Source organism: Centrocercus urophasianus, unplaced genomic scaffold (genome assembly GCF_019232065.1).
Source record: "Centrocercus urophasianus isolate 14NV4802_14NV808 unplaced genomic scaffold, USGS_Curo_1.0 seq_20, whole genome shotgun sequence".
NCBI classification, from domain to species: Eukaryota; Metazoa; Chordata; class Aves; order Galliformes; family Phasianidae; genus Centrocercus; species Centrocercus urophasianus.
The window spans coordinates 5,058,275-5,076,108 of record NW_024884756.1 but is presented as its reverse complement, the minus strand read 5'-3'; the positions used below and the strand labels follow the sequence as shown (position 1 = coordinate 5,076,108).

At 39.5% G+C, this 17,834-nt stretch overlaps 1 protein-coding gene across 1 annotated transcript in view; it reads left to right on the top strand.

Annotated features, from left to right (window-relative positions):
* Window positions 1-17,834, top strand: part of NCKAP1 (NCK associated protein 1) — a 53,291-nt gene that overhangs the window by 15,568 nt on the left and 19,889 nt on the right. Inside the window, exons 3-17 of the mRNA XM_042821896.1 lie at window positions 4,869-4,961; window positions 5,128-5,184; window positions 6,087-6,229; window positions 6,315-6,405; window positions 8,545-8,682; window positions 9,334-9,382; window positions 9,846-10,002; window positions 10,616-10,672; window positions 11,196-11,292; window positions 11,489-11,595; window positions 13,214-13,346; window positions 14,686-14,767; window positions 15,199-15,257; window positions 16,033-16,178; window positions 17,391-17,523. Coding sequence (XP_042677830.1) covers window positions 4,869-4,961; window positions 5,128-5,184; window positions 6,087-6,229; window positions 6,315-6,405; window positions 8,545-8,682; window positions 9,334-9,382; window positions 9,846-10,002; window positions 10,616-10,672; window positions 11,196-11,292; window positions 11,489-11,595; window positions 13,214-13,346; window positions 14,686-14,767; window positions 15,199-15,257; window positions 16,033-16,178; window positions 17,391-17,523 — 1,542 coding nt within the window. The remainder of the gene's footprint in view (window positions 1-4,868; window positions 4,962-5,127; window positions 5,185-6,086; window positions 6,230-6,314; window positions 6,406-8,544; window positions 8,683-9,333; window positions 9,383-9,845; window positions 10,003-10,615; window positions 10,673-11,195; window positions 11,293-11,488; window positions 11,596-13,213; window positions 13,347-14,685; window positions 14,768-15,198; window positions 15,258-16,032; window positions 16,179-17,390; window positions 17,524-17,834) is intronic.

The following is a 17,834-nucleotide window of genomic DNA, read 5'->3' as shown; positions in this document are numbered from 1 at the left end:
TGCAGTCTGCTGGTTTGTGTTGGAGGGGGCTGGGAATAAGATCAGATGAGAACAGAGTGCGAGTGGTGAGACCGTTTCCAGTCTCCCTGGGTTAGGGTTTGTACACATGAACTATCTCACTCTAAATTTTATCTACTGTTCTTCATGGGTGCTGGCTTTCTCCCTTGAGATGGCAGTTTGTATGTCTGGGCTGCTTGCTTTCCCTTTCATCGTTTTGATTCAGAGTGATTGGGCTGCACCAAAAATGAGCTGAGTGTGGGAGGGGTGCTGGGTGGTACACGTTGGCTGCACCTCCTGGCTGAAGCATGCTTTTATTAATATTTTCTTGTATTGTAATGTTACTTAAAGATGGGCTTTATAACCAACCTTGAGTTTAATTTGTGGTAGATGCTTCCAGTTCCGTCTTTTTCAAAACACTGAAGTACTTAAAATCTTGCTCTTTTAAAATCACTCCTTTCAGCTCTTTCCAGTACAGTGCCACAAAGCAAGTGCTGTTGGTTTGTTTTTAATGGAACTCTTAGCATTGCCATTTGCACAGTGCTAGTGGATACAGTCTAGAAATTCTCCTAAATGAAAAACTACTTCAGGGTCTCAACTGTGCTGTCTTATGTATTATTAAAGCTTCTTCACTAAAAAATAGTTGTTTACTTTCCAGGGAATGGTGTGGTATTAAAATGCATGGCAGCTGTTATTTAAAAGGTAACTTAATCCTCCCAGCCAGTAAACTTGAGAATAAATGTCCTTCCGGTGAGCTGGGTCTCATGCCTGGAGACTTGACTTTCCAGACACCTTATTGCTTAAGCAATAAAACCAACTCCCTGTATGCTGCCACAAAGCTACCTGGCTTCCTGGGCAGTAAGATTAAAAACCTTTCTGGGACAGAGGATGTCTTGCCCTTCTTGCACAGCTGTTGGTTCAGCTCCCATGCTGCCCAAAGAACCTACAGTGCGGTTGACACTGCAGATGAGCTTAGCTTCCCTGAGCTCCCCAAGGCATCATCTGGCTTGCAGGAGATGCCCTACGTGAATAAAGCAATCTGAGCAATAGCCAGTCTGCATTAAGCTTTGCACTAGCTGTTGTTTTTAATAATACTTGAGAGTAGGGTGCCATGATGACACTTGTTCAGAAGAAGCTATACCTTCTATGCAACAGCTGCCTTTTTGTCTGTGTTTTTACAAAGAATCGAGTTGAACTGCTCTGCCAATGCTGTGCTCTGATCAAGTCATGCCTCCTGTTTCCATTTTATGTGCAGTAGTACTTCTGATGTCTTCAGTCCTTAAAAGTCTGGCCACTGAAAAACACAAACCAACCCACCATGCTGTCGTTTGTACCTGAACAGTATATATGGTTATAGTTATATAGTTAAATGTAGTTATAGTATATATGGTTAACAGTTATATGGTGACGGTGGTAGGGATGGCGTCTCAAAACTGTCACCCATCTTGAGTGAAGTTTCTTCCCAGTTTTGGGCTGTAAGTGTTAAGTGTGCAGGCAGGTGGACTCCTTTTTTTGCCCCAAACATTTTTGCCTGTACAACAGCATGGTGGGGAATTTTTCTCCGTAAATGGCTGCTACAATGATGTCAAGACCGATGATCAAGGCTTGGATGATACAGCAACGTGTAATGAGCTGAGTGTAGGAGTTAATGCAGAAATTTGTGTGAAATTGAGGGAATAGGGAAATGTGGTGAAGCCTGGCAGATCAGCTTCTGAAAAGGGGCCTCCTGTGCTGAGAGCAGGCCCTGCACACAGTAGCAGTTGTGGAGGACTTAGGCAGGTTATTTCCTTTTCAGGAGAGCTGCCTCGGTGCAAGAAACTCAAAAATAACCAAAAATAGATCATATGGTATGAATGGTTACTTATTAAAAACATTACAAATTCAATTGGAGAGAAAACCAAGGGCACATCTATCACTCTGCAGTTAATTTACGCTGCTCAAAACTTTTTCTTCAGGTAGTTAGATTCTCCTTCTCTTTCCACTGTGCTGCAGTGGTTTTTGTAGATGCAGAATTCGATTCAAATGAATTGAATTTTTGAAGTATTCACTGAAAGACTGTTTGGCAGGCATATGGAATAAAATAAATAATATCACAAATACTATCAGTAAATATTTTCCCTGTGTCCCCTGTATTGTAGCAGGCAGACTTCGTAGTACTGATTTGGGAGCATGTATTCCAGCTGGCAAGATGGAGGTGATGGTGTCCTCTGAGGGCATTGTAGTAACAGTACAGTAGTGTTGGTTTGTTTAAAAATAAATAAAATCACACTATTGAATGCAGGAAGGATGTCAGTATGTAGAAACTGGAGAGTTCCCCTCCCTATCATCTCTTGGATCATGGTATCAGACATTTGTGCGCGTGCTGCTGCTGCCAGTCAGATAAATGATTCAGTGGTTACAGAGCTGTGCTTATCCTGTTTTTCTGCATGCAGTTCCCTTAGAGACTTTTTCACTTGTGCCTTGTTTTTCTTGTGGATTCATATTTACTGATGTCAGTAATGTGCCTGCATCTCTGTTGCTGCTCTCATTACTGAGCATTCATACGAGCTTTAAATGATGCTGGCTTGCGATTGCTGATTTGATTCCTGTTTCTTTTAAGATAGGTTCTCTGTGAATGTAATCAGTTGTTTCAAGATTTAGGGGTTAATATGAATAAGGAAATATGCATAAACTTGGTAAAGGTCAGCTTCTCTCTTACAGATAACGTGCTTAACAAATTGGTTTGTTAAGCATTTCACAAATGTGATTTTTTTTTTCTTTTCTTGCTCTTCATACATCTTAAGTCTAATTAACCTTGTTTAACAATTTTACTGACATCCTTGCTGGTATGTTTTGTTCTTCAAGTTCTCGGAAGATAAATAAAACTCTTCTGTCTAACCAGTAAGTAAGGCACAGTTAACTGCAGTGAAAACAATGTCATGGTGAAAGTTTTATATTTCAGCTTATCCTTCTTCAAAATTAATACTCAATAATGGAAACAGAAGTATTTGCTGATAGAGAGATGAGAATTACAGCTGAGGAAAACAGCCTCAATCAAATACAAGGCAGTATGGCACCTAATGCAGCTCAACAGCTGTTAGGAAATTGGTAATGGAAGATGTTGTTGCAGTGGGTGTGGTAAGAGCTACGCCTACATTCCTGAGCAATAAAAATACAAATAAACATCCCAGGCCCTACATGATGTAAACAGCTTTTAAATATCGCTGTTCAGCCTGTGTTGTGTGAGGAGAGCTTCGTGCACCGTGCTTCGCTAACATGATTGCAGTTGGCTAGGTAAAAATCCAAGTGGCAGTGTACAGCAGTGATGCCTTAATATGGGGTAGGGTGCAAGTAATGCTTCTGTAGATGTTTTTGATTAACAACTTGCTGGAATTTCTGGAAAGCAGAGTTTCCAGCACTGTCTCCTGTTTGCTGTGTCTCCCCTCTCTCTGGCCTTGAAGCATGACGCACAGACTCGGATGTAGGTATTGCATACAGTACCCTGTCGCCTTAGCATTGCCCCTTGCTTAGCCCAGGGTGGGATTGCAGTGGGGAGGAGACGTTAAGGCACGTGTGCACTTGTGATGACAGCCCTTTTTTCCTCTCCCATAGTCTGTCGCTGAAGATTCATGGAATGGCTCTTTAGTTTCATCCTATTCACACTTTTTTAGTTACGTAGAAATAAACCCTACTTTTGCTCAGTGTTTTAAATGCAACTCGCAGTATTTTAAACGTCTGTGCTGAAGGCTGAACTCCAGCATGTAAGGCAATGAGCTTCCATCCGTAACAGCTGCAGACTGGCAGAGCAGCCCTGAATGTACCGAGTGCTCGTGGTTCTACTGCTCCATTCTCTGAGTGTGGGGCAGCTGGAGCATAAGGTGTGTGCTGGGAGAGCTTCACTGGCACTGGGCAGGATGGAGCTCATCAACTGCAAGTCTCACGGACACTTAGAGGGCAGTCTTTCACATCAAGTGTCATGAGGCTGCTTTAATTCACGCATCGAGATAGTAATGAGCAACTGAATGTTGGAGGTGAAGTATTGGGATCCTTGTAGTGCTCTGAGACTCAGATATGTAGCTATTGAACAGCTGTCCCATTTATTTTAACAGCTGCATTTTCTGTTCTCAGTTGTAATCTCGTAAGGGAGCTGTCAGACTCCAAGGAAATGAAGAATATGGATATTAAATGAGATTTCTTTAAAAACAAAAAACAGATCAATCCACGTGGACTGTTCTATGCCTTTGTATTCACGTTTGCCTCTTCCATTTTATCCACCAGTGTCTATTGCTAGTGTTTTGCTTCTTTTGTGTTCCTTTATTTTGTTGCTTTTGTTTGAATGTATTATTGTGTTATATGGAACTGGTCAAAGAACCGTTACTGTATTTTATGTTTGTATCTACATTTTATTTTGCATGCTTAACGTGGCTTTGCCTGGATATTCTTTTTGGTAAGTTCAGAATTCAAAAGCATAATGTTTTCCTGTAGTAAGACTTGTAACCTGCCACCTTCTTTTCTCCCACCTCAAGTAATGTCGTCATTTTTTTTGTCATACTGATCCGTGCTCACGTACTGTTCTGCTTTTGCTAATAATGCCCATGATAACACCATTTTCCTAACTACCCATTTTTATCTCTAGTTGAGTTAAACAATAAGATTTTGGTACTAATGTGTACTAATTTGCTTTTGATCTCCAAAGTGTAGCTAGCAGCTATTAAATGATCCGCTTTGAGAACTTAGCGTGCCCTTAAGATACGCACAGAGCTTCAGTCTTAGAAAACTGTGTTAAAACCTCTTTCTATGACCCGCTGGTTAATCTGCGCCTTACAGGTAGTATCTCTCTGCTGTCTTCTCAAGCTCTCAGAACAGTGAACGTGTTTCTGTTCTTCTTTTAGCAACAGCTTGCTCAGCTACAGAAAGAAAAGTCAGAGATTTTGAAGAACCTGGCATTGTACTACTTCACGTTTGTTGATGTTATGGAATTTAAGGTAAGGTACAGCACGTGAGATCTGTCTTCTATCTGTAAATGAAGGAAGTTGAGTTTATGGGTCTGCTTGGTTAGTTTAGACCAGCATAATCTCAATTGGCTAAGCACAGTGAAGCACTTTACTTAAATTTCTTTAAAATTATTCCTTTTTCTTTTGTTTTCCACAGGACCATGTTTGTGAGCTGCTGAACACTATTGATGTTTGCCAAGTCTTCTTTGATATTGTAAGTTTCTGGGTTGAACTGTTAAAAGCCAACTAAAAATGTTTTCAGTGCAAGTGTTCTGCATGGTGAATTGGAAAGATTTGTTTATGCTATAAGCCCAGAACAATGACACCTCTAGGTACAAACAGGAGAGAAATACGTGTGTTAGAAAGTTTGTATCTCTAACTTGCGAAGTAGTGCGCTATCAGAACATAAAGCCTTTGGAACAAGCTAATTATGAACTGTAAATAATAGCAAAATACAGACAGCATTTTTAGCTTTATAGCATCTGCGTTCTTAGTAGTTTACTGTAGTCTTTATATGTAAATTGGGTGAGGCTCAAAGCCAGGAGTACTGCTCTTGTCCCAGCAACATGTGTGGGATGTGTGAGGGTCTTCACTTCTTTTGGCTACAGGAAGAACAGAAGTATCTAAAAGCGTTACATTGTAAATAAAATCAATTTTCTCCTGGTTTCACCTTTGTTTCCTATTGTATGTAGTGTCACCTTGTTAGTTCTAGTCCTTCAGCACTTGGGTTGATTTTCCTATGGCATGCTTGCGGCAGGTGAGTGGGTATCTGCTGGATTTATTTATATGTAAGAGCCTGATTAAAGTCTAGTTTGGAGACTAGGCACTTGTTGACTGTAACATACAAGAAAAGCTTTCTTGTCTGCCAGCTGCAACGCTTGTGCCTGAACGGGTTTATTTGTGTGATTGCTTTCACAAATAAAAACGTTTCTGGGGATTTGGATGAATAAATTAAGATCTTACAGAGTCTATATACAAGCAGGACAAAAACACCGATCGAGACAGTCAGTTGTATTTTATAAATGCCAAAAATGGGTGGCAATAATAAGAAAGTTTTATGCTTGTTTCTGAAGGTTTTAGAATGAGATTTACTGTTATTTTGTTTTTTACCTCTAGACTGTGAACTTTGATTTGACCAAGAACTACCTAGATTTGATTATAACCTACACTACGCTAATGATACTGCTGTCTCGAATTGAAGAAAGGAAGGCTATCATTGGATTGTATAACTACGCTCACGAAATGACTCATGGAGCGAGGTAGGAGCCTGTCGTGTAGGGGATGTGTTTGGAAAGAAGTAATCATTACACTCAGTGAATTACTGTTGTTTTTTCTTTTTTCAAGTGACAGAGAATATCCACGCCTTGGGCAGATGATTGTGGATTACGAAAATCCTTTGAAGAAAATGATGGAGGAGTTTGTACCTCACAGTAAAGTATGTAACCACTTTTTGCAGAGACACAGTAACCGTATCTGAGAGAAACAGAGATAAAAAAGAAAATATGCAAGAGCTTTTGCCAGGGCTCTTGGGTACAGCTTTTAAGGGAGATGTTATTTACAATGGATGGTTGCGGCTGGGGATGATATCGCATTGAATGAAGATACAGAAGTGCAGGAATGCTGTGATGCTTTGGTAAGGTTCTGGCTTATTCAGTGAGGAGTAAAAGCTGCTTAAAGATTGGGTGTAGCTGATTCTGCGTTCTGTTGTAGCTCGAGGTGAAGGAGATCTCTAAGAAACGAGTTTTCTTTGGGCTTACCGTCTTAGTTGGATGTGTCTTTCTGTTTTGTAACCTAAGGGTTTTTGCTTTGGAATTTCCTAAAGTCTGGAATCCTGGAGAGCAGCTGATCACTCTTTAATAACATCTCTTCTGTGCAAAGTTGGCATTGTGCACCTTTCTCGTGAGCTTAACTGAGTTAAATGAGCCTTAGGCCTCTCTTGTACTTGTAAAAATTGGAATTCTCACACATCTGGTTGTGCACCAGTTCTGTGATAATTTATCTAGGCTGTATTTTCATCTGCAAATACCTGGGAGCAGTGAAGCCTTGAGATGCATGCACCCTGTTATTATTTGCCGCGTGTCTGCAAGGCTTACTGCTCTGACGGAGGAAACCAGATTTGTCTGTTGAGGTCAGTGCTGCCCAAACCACAAGGGCTGACACTTATATAGGTGTTATTTTTTAGGTGCTCTCTAATTGTTTGCTTAACAACTCATCTTGAATTTTTTTGTAAGAATTAAAGTTAAGTAGTAAGTAATTGCCTGAAGTTATTCCATTGATATTTGCTTTGTGCTTTGAAATCTAGGTACTGGTTGTGTTTTCCTCCTTTCCTTTCTTGTGTTTTCCTTTCTTTCTCGAGTCCTTCAGATTTTATTTAGATCCTTAGCTTTTGAAGATAATCACTGTAAGTTGAAAGATTTCCAACTATTTTTCCAAGTAGTAGTGTAAACAGTTTTTGAATACTACTTGATTGTCTGAATGATCAGTAATGTCACCTTGGTTACAGTTTCCTGTGCATGATTCCAGTCTCATTGAGAGACGTTGCTAAGGATCTGATTTGCAGTTAACCTTTTTCTTGTGCACATTCTGGTGCCTCACTTTCCTGTACCGTCTTTGTTTATGCATTTGTGTTTAGCAATGGACCTGTCTTTTCCTTTGAAGTGTTTTTTAAAGCCATTTGCTAGTCCAATTTCTGTTCTTCTTCTGATTCTCTGCTAGAAGTATAAATTGGGGTCAAGGATCCCTTCAGGCAGCTACTGCACAAATACTTAAATTAAACTGTAATGGATCTAGACGTTTAAGTTGTTCTTCCATCTTCCCACAACTTTGCAGTAGCCCTGACAGTTGTTTAGCCCTTTAAATTAGCTTCAGCTGAGAACTCTTTTTTTTTTTTTTTTTTCTTTGCCTGAGTGAACTTGTGTGCTGCCTTAATGCTTAGATCCTGGCTCCCTGAGGGCTCATGGAAACACCAGTATTGGTGCAAAAGAGCAGGAAAAGGCATGTAGGACCAGAATTATTTGGATATGGCTAATTTGTTATAAAGATGCTCCTGTAGCATCTGCTCAAAATAGTCCTAATCTGCTAGCAAAGAGGAGAGGACTTGATAAAATAGGTTGTAGAGAAGGGAATAACACAATAGGTGAGATGCTTGAATAAGTAGCGAACAGCTTTGAGCTGTCACGGATTTATTATCCCTCTACTGCTTTCTTCTGTGTCTTCTAATTGTGAGTGGAGAATTGTGAGCAGACAAATAAAAACCTGCTTCTCTTCATCCTTCCCTTCAGCCTAGAATAGTCTTCTGTCTGTGAAACAAATTAGGCACGGTGGCTTTAAACTCAAGTTAAATTTCAGAACTGTGTCATTAAAATAAATTGGTGATTATTGGTAATGACACTGAAAAAAACATAATAAAACAATATTCAGTTTCTCTTCTGCTTGAGTTATGGAAGGTTTTGAACTTCAGGTATAGAATGTAGCCATTGGTGTAAGTTATAATTTCTAATTGCTTTGTGAATTAAGACTCCTGTGCTAATGCATTACCATAGCTTCTAACCAGTTCTCTTTGTTGCTCTTTCAGTCCCTTTCGGATGCTCTGATTTCACTGCAGATGGTCTATCCTCGAAGAAATCTCTCAGCTGACCAGTGGAGAAACGCACAACTGCTGAGCCTCATCAGTGCCCCCAGTACAATGCTTAATCCTGCACAGTCTGACACAGTATGGCCTTTTAATGTGATATATAAGATAAAGTTAAGCAAGTTTATCTGTGAGATAACGTAGGGATGATTTGTTTTCGATTTGGTAACCTTTACAAGGTTTCTAATCAGGGAGATAAATAAGTTTGTTGGGCAAGTTGCATCCTTTTGTAGATAGAATGTTTCCATTGAATTAGCCCGTGCCTTCATATCTGAAATTTGATGAGCAGAAGGTGAAGGGATGTTACTGCTACAGTGCAGAGCGAAGGAATCCTGTGAGCTGTCAGATGGCTTGGGGCTGACAGTCTGAAAATCAGAACTGATGCATTCTTTGAAATGTTTACTGTTTTCAATTTTTGTCTCAGTTGGGATAGGAGCAGTCATGTTTTGGGGGAGGAAAATCAAGCAGTTGTCAGATTGTGATTGGGAAACAGCACAAGTCTTTTGTTCTTAAATGCAATGTCAAAATATATATTTTTTTTTCAAGGTATTTGCGAGTGTTGGAAGCACATTTAATGTTCCATCTCCTAGTTTCTTAGTGACTTGTTTAGTAATCAGAAGCAATCTTCCATGGTTCATCAGCATTTAAGACTTATCCCTTTTTCCAGACCGTACTTCTTGTGTAACATGCTGTATACAAATAGTTTGCTGCAAATGACTGTTTTTTCAACAGATGCCATGTGAATACCTCTCTCTGGATGCAATGGAAAAATGGATTATTTGTGAGTAAAATCTTCTGAAATAGCTCATGGTTGTATTAAAAAAAGAGAACTAACATTTAATAGGCAGTTTGTGCTTCTGTGCTGTACAAAAGATTTTAGAGAGCTTGATTTTATCTTAATTGTATAGATCATGCTCTGTATGTAGTGAAGCTAGAATTGAGCTGATGCTGGAGTGTAGATTGCCATGAGTTCAGTCTGGATGGTGACAAAAAAAAAAATTGGGGTTTTGGTAATTCACGTGAAAATAATTGTAAAACTGAGTAATTTCTTACAAACGTGTGAGAATTCCTCTACTGCAGTGTATGGTGGAGTATCCTCATGTGTACGTGACTGCGTGTTTTCCGTTAAGGAGTTGATCAGTAATCTGTTTGTCCACTTTAAGAGAGAATGCCTATGGTTTCACTGTTCTCTTACTGTCTTTGTGCATCTTGTTTATGGCACATGTTGACGTGAACTTCTCAAGTTGGATTTATTTTGTGCCATGGAGTCCTAAATAGTGACGCGACAGCTTTGAACCTTTGGAAGCTTGCACTTCAAAGCAGCTCTTGCTTGGCTCTGTTTAGAGATGAAGTATTTCATATTCACAAAGCTGCAGAAGACTTATTTGTAAACATACGAGGGTAAGCTTTCATTTTCCTTTTCTTCTTTCTTGTTTTGAAAGTGTACCATTTCTTTAGATCTAGTCTGAAAGCATCAGTTCTGCTTCATTAGAGCTCCACTTACAGGTAATCCATACAAAAAACAAAGGTTCTTAGTATTGTGGCTGTTCCTTTAATCCATAACTTCCAAGAGCCTACTTCGTAACTGTCATGTTTTTTGGTTTTGTTTAGTTTTTATTCTTAGTTGTGAAAATTCCTGGTGAATTGGTCTCTGAAATGGCAAGCATTTAAAATTAGTGCTCATGAATCTAGGGAAGAGGAAACGATGTCATGAATGAAGAGTGTGCTTGAAAAGTTGCAAGCTTGTGTCACTATCTTTACAATACATCATGCTTAAACTCGGGCAGAGGGGGAGTCCTCTACTGAAGAGCAGCAGGAGCACTTCAGTAGAGAGTGTTTTTTTTGTCTTGAGTATCTGGTTTAAGCATTGAGATCTGGGTGTGGGAAGAAGTCGTGCTTTGGCTTTCTGCTTGCTTTGGAATTGCAGTTCCTTGCAAGTCCCAGTTACTGCTAGATTGTGCCGCTGTTTTTGTTTTTTTTTTCTTACTATCTTGGGTTGTTCTTTTACTTTCAGCTACAACAAGCGTATTAACGACATCAGAGAGTGTAAAGAAGCTGCTGTTTCACATGCGTGAGTGTCTTAAAGAGTTTTCTGGGGGATATTAGTGTTGAATTTTCTTCTCATTGCACTTACAAAGACTGTATAAACAGGTCTTGCTGAATCCCAACTTCACTGTAGCTTTTCAAGAGAAACCATACATTGACTTTTCTGGATTTGCTTACTAATACGCCATTATCAACTGAACTCAGCGAGTCCAACATTGTTTGTCAGATTTCCCGAGCATTTGGTTTATATATTCTCTAGTTTCTTTTTGTCTAGTTACTTAATGCAAATGCTAATGGAATAGGGATGTTTGAGTGGACTCAAATGCGAATCTCAGGCTGGAGCAGAGGACTTTGTGTTTTAAATTTCACATCACTTCAGGAATATGCAGTGTGGATGATGGAGGTGCTAATTTCAAATGAATCATGTCCTTTGAAATACTGAAATTTTGAAGTTGATGTGATAAGAGGTGCGCCTGAAGTGTCTGGGATGAGTCAAGTGCCTGTGATTGGCATGTTGGATGATGTTTGGATTTGTTCCTTTGATGCAGCGGTTCGATGCACAGAGAGAGACGCAAGTTTTTACGTTCTGCACTCAAAGAACTGGCTACAGTGCTGTCTGATCAGCCAGGCCTGCTGGGCCCCAAGGTAATCACTGGCCTTGTTTCATCTTGCCTTGTAGTTTGTTCGTTGGTAATGCTGTGTCATTTGAGGGAAGGGGAAACCTTCCGTGCTCCTAGGTAAAACCTGCTTTGGTTTTAAGATTCTTTTATTTTTATGTGTCTTACTGTGCACCAAGTGTCCTACTGTTGTACAAATCTTAAGAATAATTTTTGTTTTTCAGGCACTTTTTGTATTTATGGCATTATCCTTTGCTCGTGATGAAATTATTTGGCTTCTTCGTCACGCAGATAACATGCCAAAGAAGAGTGCAGATGATTTCATAGATAAGTACGTTAACAACTTGTGCTGTGATCGCTTTGATATTCACAATAACTTGATGGAGGCAATGTATTTGAAGGCAAGGGAATAGGAGAAAATGGTAACTTGGTAGGAGAACTGGGACACTTTGGGGACAAAGCTGATCTTCCCATCAAAACAGAGAAGCAGAGATATTTATTGTGTTAGAAACTGTTGGACAAATGGTAAAAATTCATTTTCTGCTGAAGATTTATTTGTAAAGGAAAATGATTTTATAACTTACTTTATGCTTTTTACCCTCTACGAAAGGAGGGTACGGTCATCTTTATTGACTCTATCGAACAAATTAATGAAGTGGAAAACTAACTGTCCCGGAGATGGATCTGTAGAATGTCTCCTTTATCATAGCAGAGCTGTCATAGCAATCAGACAAGGCTTATTCATATAATATAGTAGTAGTGTCGTCATAAGCAGAAGGTAAAAATGAGCAATAAGATTAAGAAATCTTATGAATGTGAGTAGATAGAAGAGAGCTGGTTGTCCATGCGCTGTTTTCAAGATGAGAGAGCACAGCAGTTTGATCTTGGGAATAAACTTGGAAATCGCATCCATTTGACAAGGACAGCCACAAGGGGATTTCTATAGCTGAAATAGGAAGGTCTTGGGTGTTCTTCTCTGAGCTGTGTGGAAGGGATGCTGTCACAGCAGGTAAATAAGATACCTTTGGAACATGTTTGCAGGAAACAAATTAGTTTACCTCTCCTGAAGAATAGTAAAGGCGACTTTGATTGTGATTTCTCAGCACTGAAGTTGGAGTAGTTAGCTGCCATTAGAGTTACTCCGTTTGATTTGTAGACGTACCTCACTGTCATATCTCATTTTTGTGTCCTGTGCCATAACCCCAGATTTGAAACTTCTAACTCCATGTGTTCTTGGGCTTCTCCCAGCTGAGTTCTTGGTCTTGTTTAAATAGGTAAATGTGAGCAGAGTCGGTCCATCAAAAGAAAATGCACGCTGGATAAATTTGTCAAGCCATCTAATTGTTGCTCACGTAGTATTGGGCTTAATCCAGGAAGCGATCAGTCTAATAATTGGGAGAGCATTTTAAGCTTTCAGTTTTAGCTAGGAGTGGCAGGTGTTAGAGCACTGGTGTTACTCATAGAAAATTGCTCGTGTTAACTATTTTTAGTTTATTCATGTCTACATGTGCAGTATCACCTGTGCGGAGGAGGGCATCTTAAATCTTGTAAGATAGTGGGTTTGTAGAGTGAAGATCCTCTGACTTGAGCTGAGATAAGCAATTACAGTTCTATTTTTCAGGTTTAACCGCTTAAGCTTTTTCTTTTAAACTGACCATTGTGAAAGGGCTTCTTCAGAAAGAAATGGGTAGTTACAGGAATCTTTGAGGATTACTGTGAGGGGGATCCTTTTCACTTATTTCTGAGTGGATTGTATCTTACCAAGAAGATTTCTTATGAAAATATTATATAATATGTGAGGTAATATTTTAATACAGAAGTTACCTGTAAATAACAGTTTTAAAAGCAAGGTTTAGGAGGAAATCCCCATGGGAAGCATTGCACTGTTAGAAGTCTTCAATATTTTTCATGCTCTGTGTTCGTAAGCTTGCCTTTGTCTCTTTGCATAGGCACATAGCTGAGCTGATCTTCTACATGGAGGAGCTCAGAGCACACGTGCGAAAATACGGGCCTGTGATGCAGAGATACTACGTGCAGTATCTGTCTGGCTTTGATGCGGTGGTCTTGAATGAGCTCGTTCAGGTATGGCAATGGTGTGGGTGGGCTCTGGGTTTTTTGTCCAGAATGTCTTGAAACCTGTTTTGGTTCTGTGGGTTTTGATAACCGTCATGGAACGAGGCCGAGTATCTGAGCTTACTGCTTAATTCTGGGATTTAGACTTGTGCCTTTGCTTGCTGTATGAACACCACAGTGTTATTAAGCAGTGTTCTTTTTAGAGACCTTCCTTTCTCCTCAGGGAGCAAGATGTAATTTATTTTAGTATTAGACTGTACGGACAGGTGAGAATTTCTTGAAAGGCTTCTCCTGGGGGCCCGGGGTTCCTCTTAATGTTTTCAGGGATTCCTCTGCTTTACTATTGAGCAAGATAGAGTTTTGCTCTGCTACTTTTGAGAGGGGATAAAACTATTTGTGCTTGCAACAGTGTCAAGCTGATCTTGCTCCCTATGATTCTTTTATATACAATGTTTCTTCTTTCAAGTCTGAGAGCAGCAGTGCTGCCTAAATACTGCTTTTAATGCTGTTTAATGCTCCTGCTTTCTGACGCAATGGAGAAAATACGGCCTGTGTCATTGAACAGATGGTGACAAGTGAAACAGACATAAATAAGAATCCCTGGCATCCTTTTGTAATATACTCTATAAATAAGTGGCTTCTCTTGTTCAGCATCAGTGTATTGAAGAAGTAATTGAAGTCCATGCTGTATCGTTCCACTAAAGAGTTACCAGTCTGCATTCCTGTTTGCTCCCAGAAAAAAATGGACAAGTGAGGTAGCTTGACATGCTTAAACCTGAATATGAAGTCAAACGTTTGTAGGTGTCACCAGAGACGGTTTTAATGTGGTCTCCTTTGTTACCTTTCTCATCGCTGCAAGCGAATATGCAGTGGGGAGTTTCTGAGCTGCCTAGCAGCTGATGTAGTGTCACTTAGCCCTGTGCTGTCAAAACTCTCACTCTTCTTGAGGCTGACAAATACCTGCCAGGATTTCTCAAGTGCTTTGATTAGATTTCCAAGTGACCACGAGGTGGAGCCCAAATTCAGTGAACACAGGAGCTACTCAAACTGGGGAAGCTTTTGTTGAATATTAAGCTTTTTTGTTGCTTTCAAAAGTAACTTTCATACTTGAAGTAGTGCATCGGTGACCAGAAGGTGGAACTTGTCTCCTCTGCTGTTCATTTTAACAAACTACTCAAACTATTTCTGTATCCATTTATGTTACTGTCGTTTAAATGGTTAAATGTATCTGAACCCTTGGTTTTACTTTTAATTATATGAACCTTATATTCAAAATTCAAAAATATGAATTTTTACAGTCTTTTATAAGTGAGGTTTAAAATAATGGTTGTTACTGTTACTATTTCAGAATCTTTCAGTGTGCCCAGAGGATGAATCAATCATCATGTCCTCGTTTGTAAACACTATGACTTCGCTAAGCGTGAAGCAAGGTAAGTCTATTCCTATGACCCTGGGGGAAAATGGTAACCAAATGAAATGTTCTTCTGGAAAGCTTAATGGCTTTCTGTTTGGTGCAATCAGTGGTAGGAGATAAACAGCATAAACTCAACCGGTTTCCTTGTTCTTGTTCCATTATGGTATCTGCTTCTTGCTCTGTGTCCCTTTTCCTGGGCAGGTCTGTACAGATAAGGCTTCTGAAAAACACTATTTGAAGAACACCAGCTTTAATTTAGAAAGGATATTATACATGTTCTTATTTAAGTATTTCAGTTCCTTTTAGCGTGGTTGTGCTGGGTTGAAATTATTAGGTAAAGGAGGTTCACTGGCCACATAGCTTATTACTCATTTAGTGTTTCTGAATTGCTGTAGTTGTTTCCCTTGAGTTTTTACGTTCTGTGTTTTCCCTTCATTTTTCTTTCAGTTGAAGATGGGGAGGTATTTGACTTCAGAGGAATGAGATTAGATTGGTTTAGATTGCAGGTAAGACTTTGTATGTCTGCATGACACTTAACTTGAGCACACTTTGGTTTCGAGTTATGACTCACTGCTGCTGCAAGTAGACGACAGGCTACATGAGGATATTCATCACACTTTAAAATCCAACAAATACACGAGATAATTTGCTGTGTTTTGATGTAACTTAGTTTTTACCTTTCCATCACATACTTTTTGCAAATAATTCTTTGGAGAATTTATAACAGTTTGGGAATGGAACGCGTTGAGGATGAGTACTGTGTTGGCAGCTGTGCTCTGTGCAGAGTACGATTCAGCCTGCTCAGCTGCGGGCAGGTAGAGACGGTTCAGTGAGATCACTTCTGTGTGCTGAGGTCATGCTGTCTTGTGTCACTGTTGACGTAGTAAAAGGGACAATACTGTTCAGACAATAAATTATTGATCTCCATTTTAGATAGACGTCACATTTTCATGTATTTGAAATACTTTTTTCCTCGTGTGTACCAGAACATGAATATTGAAAAGCATGGGGGCAGGTTGTGTAAACTTGACTCCGCTCGTGTGCATACGTGTTTTGTCCTTTCTTTCTTGCCTGAGTTCATCTGTGCCTTGCTGTCATACTCAAGGCGTTTGCTGAGCTTGCTGAAAATACAGCAGAAGCACAAAATAGTCTTTGTAAAGTCTTTAAAAACACTTGTTCCATGCATAGCATAGTAAGTGCTTAACCTTCATTTTGGGCAATAGCAATGACATTTGCAGGAAAAGCAACAGTAGGTTTATTTTTTCTCTTGTTTCTGTCCAGGCCTACACCAGTGTCTCTAAAGCTTCTCTTGGATTGGCAGACCACAGGGAACTAGGCAAAATGATGAATACAATCATTTTCCACACAAAAATGGTAGATTCTTTGGTGGAGATGTTGGTTGAAACCTCAGATCTTTCTATATTTTGGTAAGTTACAAAGCTGAGCATAGTTTTTTGATACTTGTTTGGTTTGTTTTTTGCAAGTTCATGTTTCAACTATAAGCTTTGTAGGAGGATACTTCAGTGGGAGAATCAAATGAAATTCTGGTGAACTGTTATTTTTCTCTGAGAGGATTGGTGTTTTAGAGTTTGGGGTTTGTAATTTGCACTTAGTTTTGTTCTAACCTTAACACAAAGTTTGCGTGCCTTTTATTTCCAAGAACAGCAGCACTCAACAGAATTGCTTATTTGTGTAGGTAGCGTGGCCTAATGGGCTTCGATAGAGGATGGTGTGCTTTGTGTCCTTTGGGCAAGAAAAAGCAGTTGATTGCTTTCTCTTAATCTTCTCCTGTTCCCAAACAGAAAGAGCCAGCCTTGCATTGCCACTTGCGTAATGGTTTTTTGTAGGTTGCTTTCAGTTTTATTTGTTCGTTTTTCTAAGTTTTCCAGTGTTACTTTGATTTGGAAAAAGTAAATGAATGATGTCTTGCTCATGAAAAAAGCTCTGTGAGAACAGGATCAGGAAGCAGACAGATGAGAATCTTTCTGTGACTAAGGTCAAATAAGTATGTTTGCAATATCTGCAGTAGTTGAAATAAATCATTGAAGTTCCAGTGTGAAAATACTGTCCTTTGAGAAGCTTTCTCAGTGATACTCTAGGTGGTTCTTTGTCAGTTTCAAGTGGAGGAAATACAAACTTCTAGGAGTTAGATATAACTGTGAAAGTTGTCTTCATATGGTTGTTGTTTGTGTTGAAAGGAGACTCGTGTACTTTCTCTTTTTTTGCATGTGTTAAGGTGTTGTTTTTTTTTTCTGAAGCTGGCTTAAAAAGAAGCAGCTATGGAATACATGTCGTCTTAGTGTTCACCAGAATTAATTTGATGAAAGTATTTGTGAGGATGTGTCAGATGCTTCAAACAGCCACATAACTGATCTGGGGTCACTTGTGAATTCTTCGATAACAAACTGTAGCAAAAGCTCCAAATTCTTGCAGCGCCAGCGTGTCAAACATCAGAATAAAAATGGTAGCATAATAAGAGATGTAAACAAGATGTGTCTTTGAAAGCATTATGCACTTTTTGGTATCACATATGTTGTAATGATGTACCTGGCATTAGCAGCAGATGTGATTTGTGTAAGGAGACTTCCTTTGCAAGAGACTCATGCGTGTATTCCATTAAATTGTCTATTTCTGCTCAGTTTTTATAGCCGTGCTTTTGAGAAGATGTTTCAGCAGTGTTTGGAGCTTCCCTCTCAATCAAGATACTCAATTGCATTCCCGCTACTTTGTACTCATTTTATGAGCTGCACCCACGAACTGTGCCCAGAAGAGGTAATTTCTCAATACCTTGTTTTGGATGTTGACAGCTCAGGCTTAAAGTGGAAAGAACTGGTGCTCAGGACTGCAAGGTATTTGTTGTAGCAGCATAGGATTAGAGGAAGGAAAGCGGTAAAAAATCGAAGTTCAAGTAAGGGAAGTTCAGCACTTGACTGAGCTCAGAATTGTCTTCTGGAGTATGATTATCTTTGCTTTAAAGAGAGGTTAAGGTATGAAGGTGAAATTACTTTTTTGAGTCATCCAGGCTTGGGTGCTGATACGTGCTGTATGCCTGTTAAACTTGTAAGCAGCAGTTTTTCCTTCAT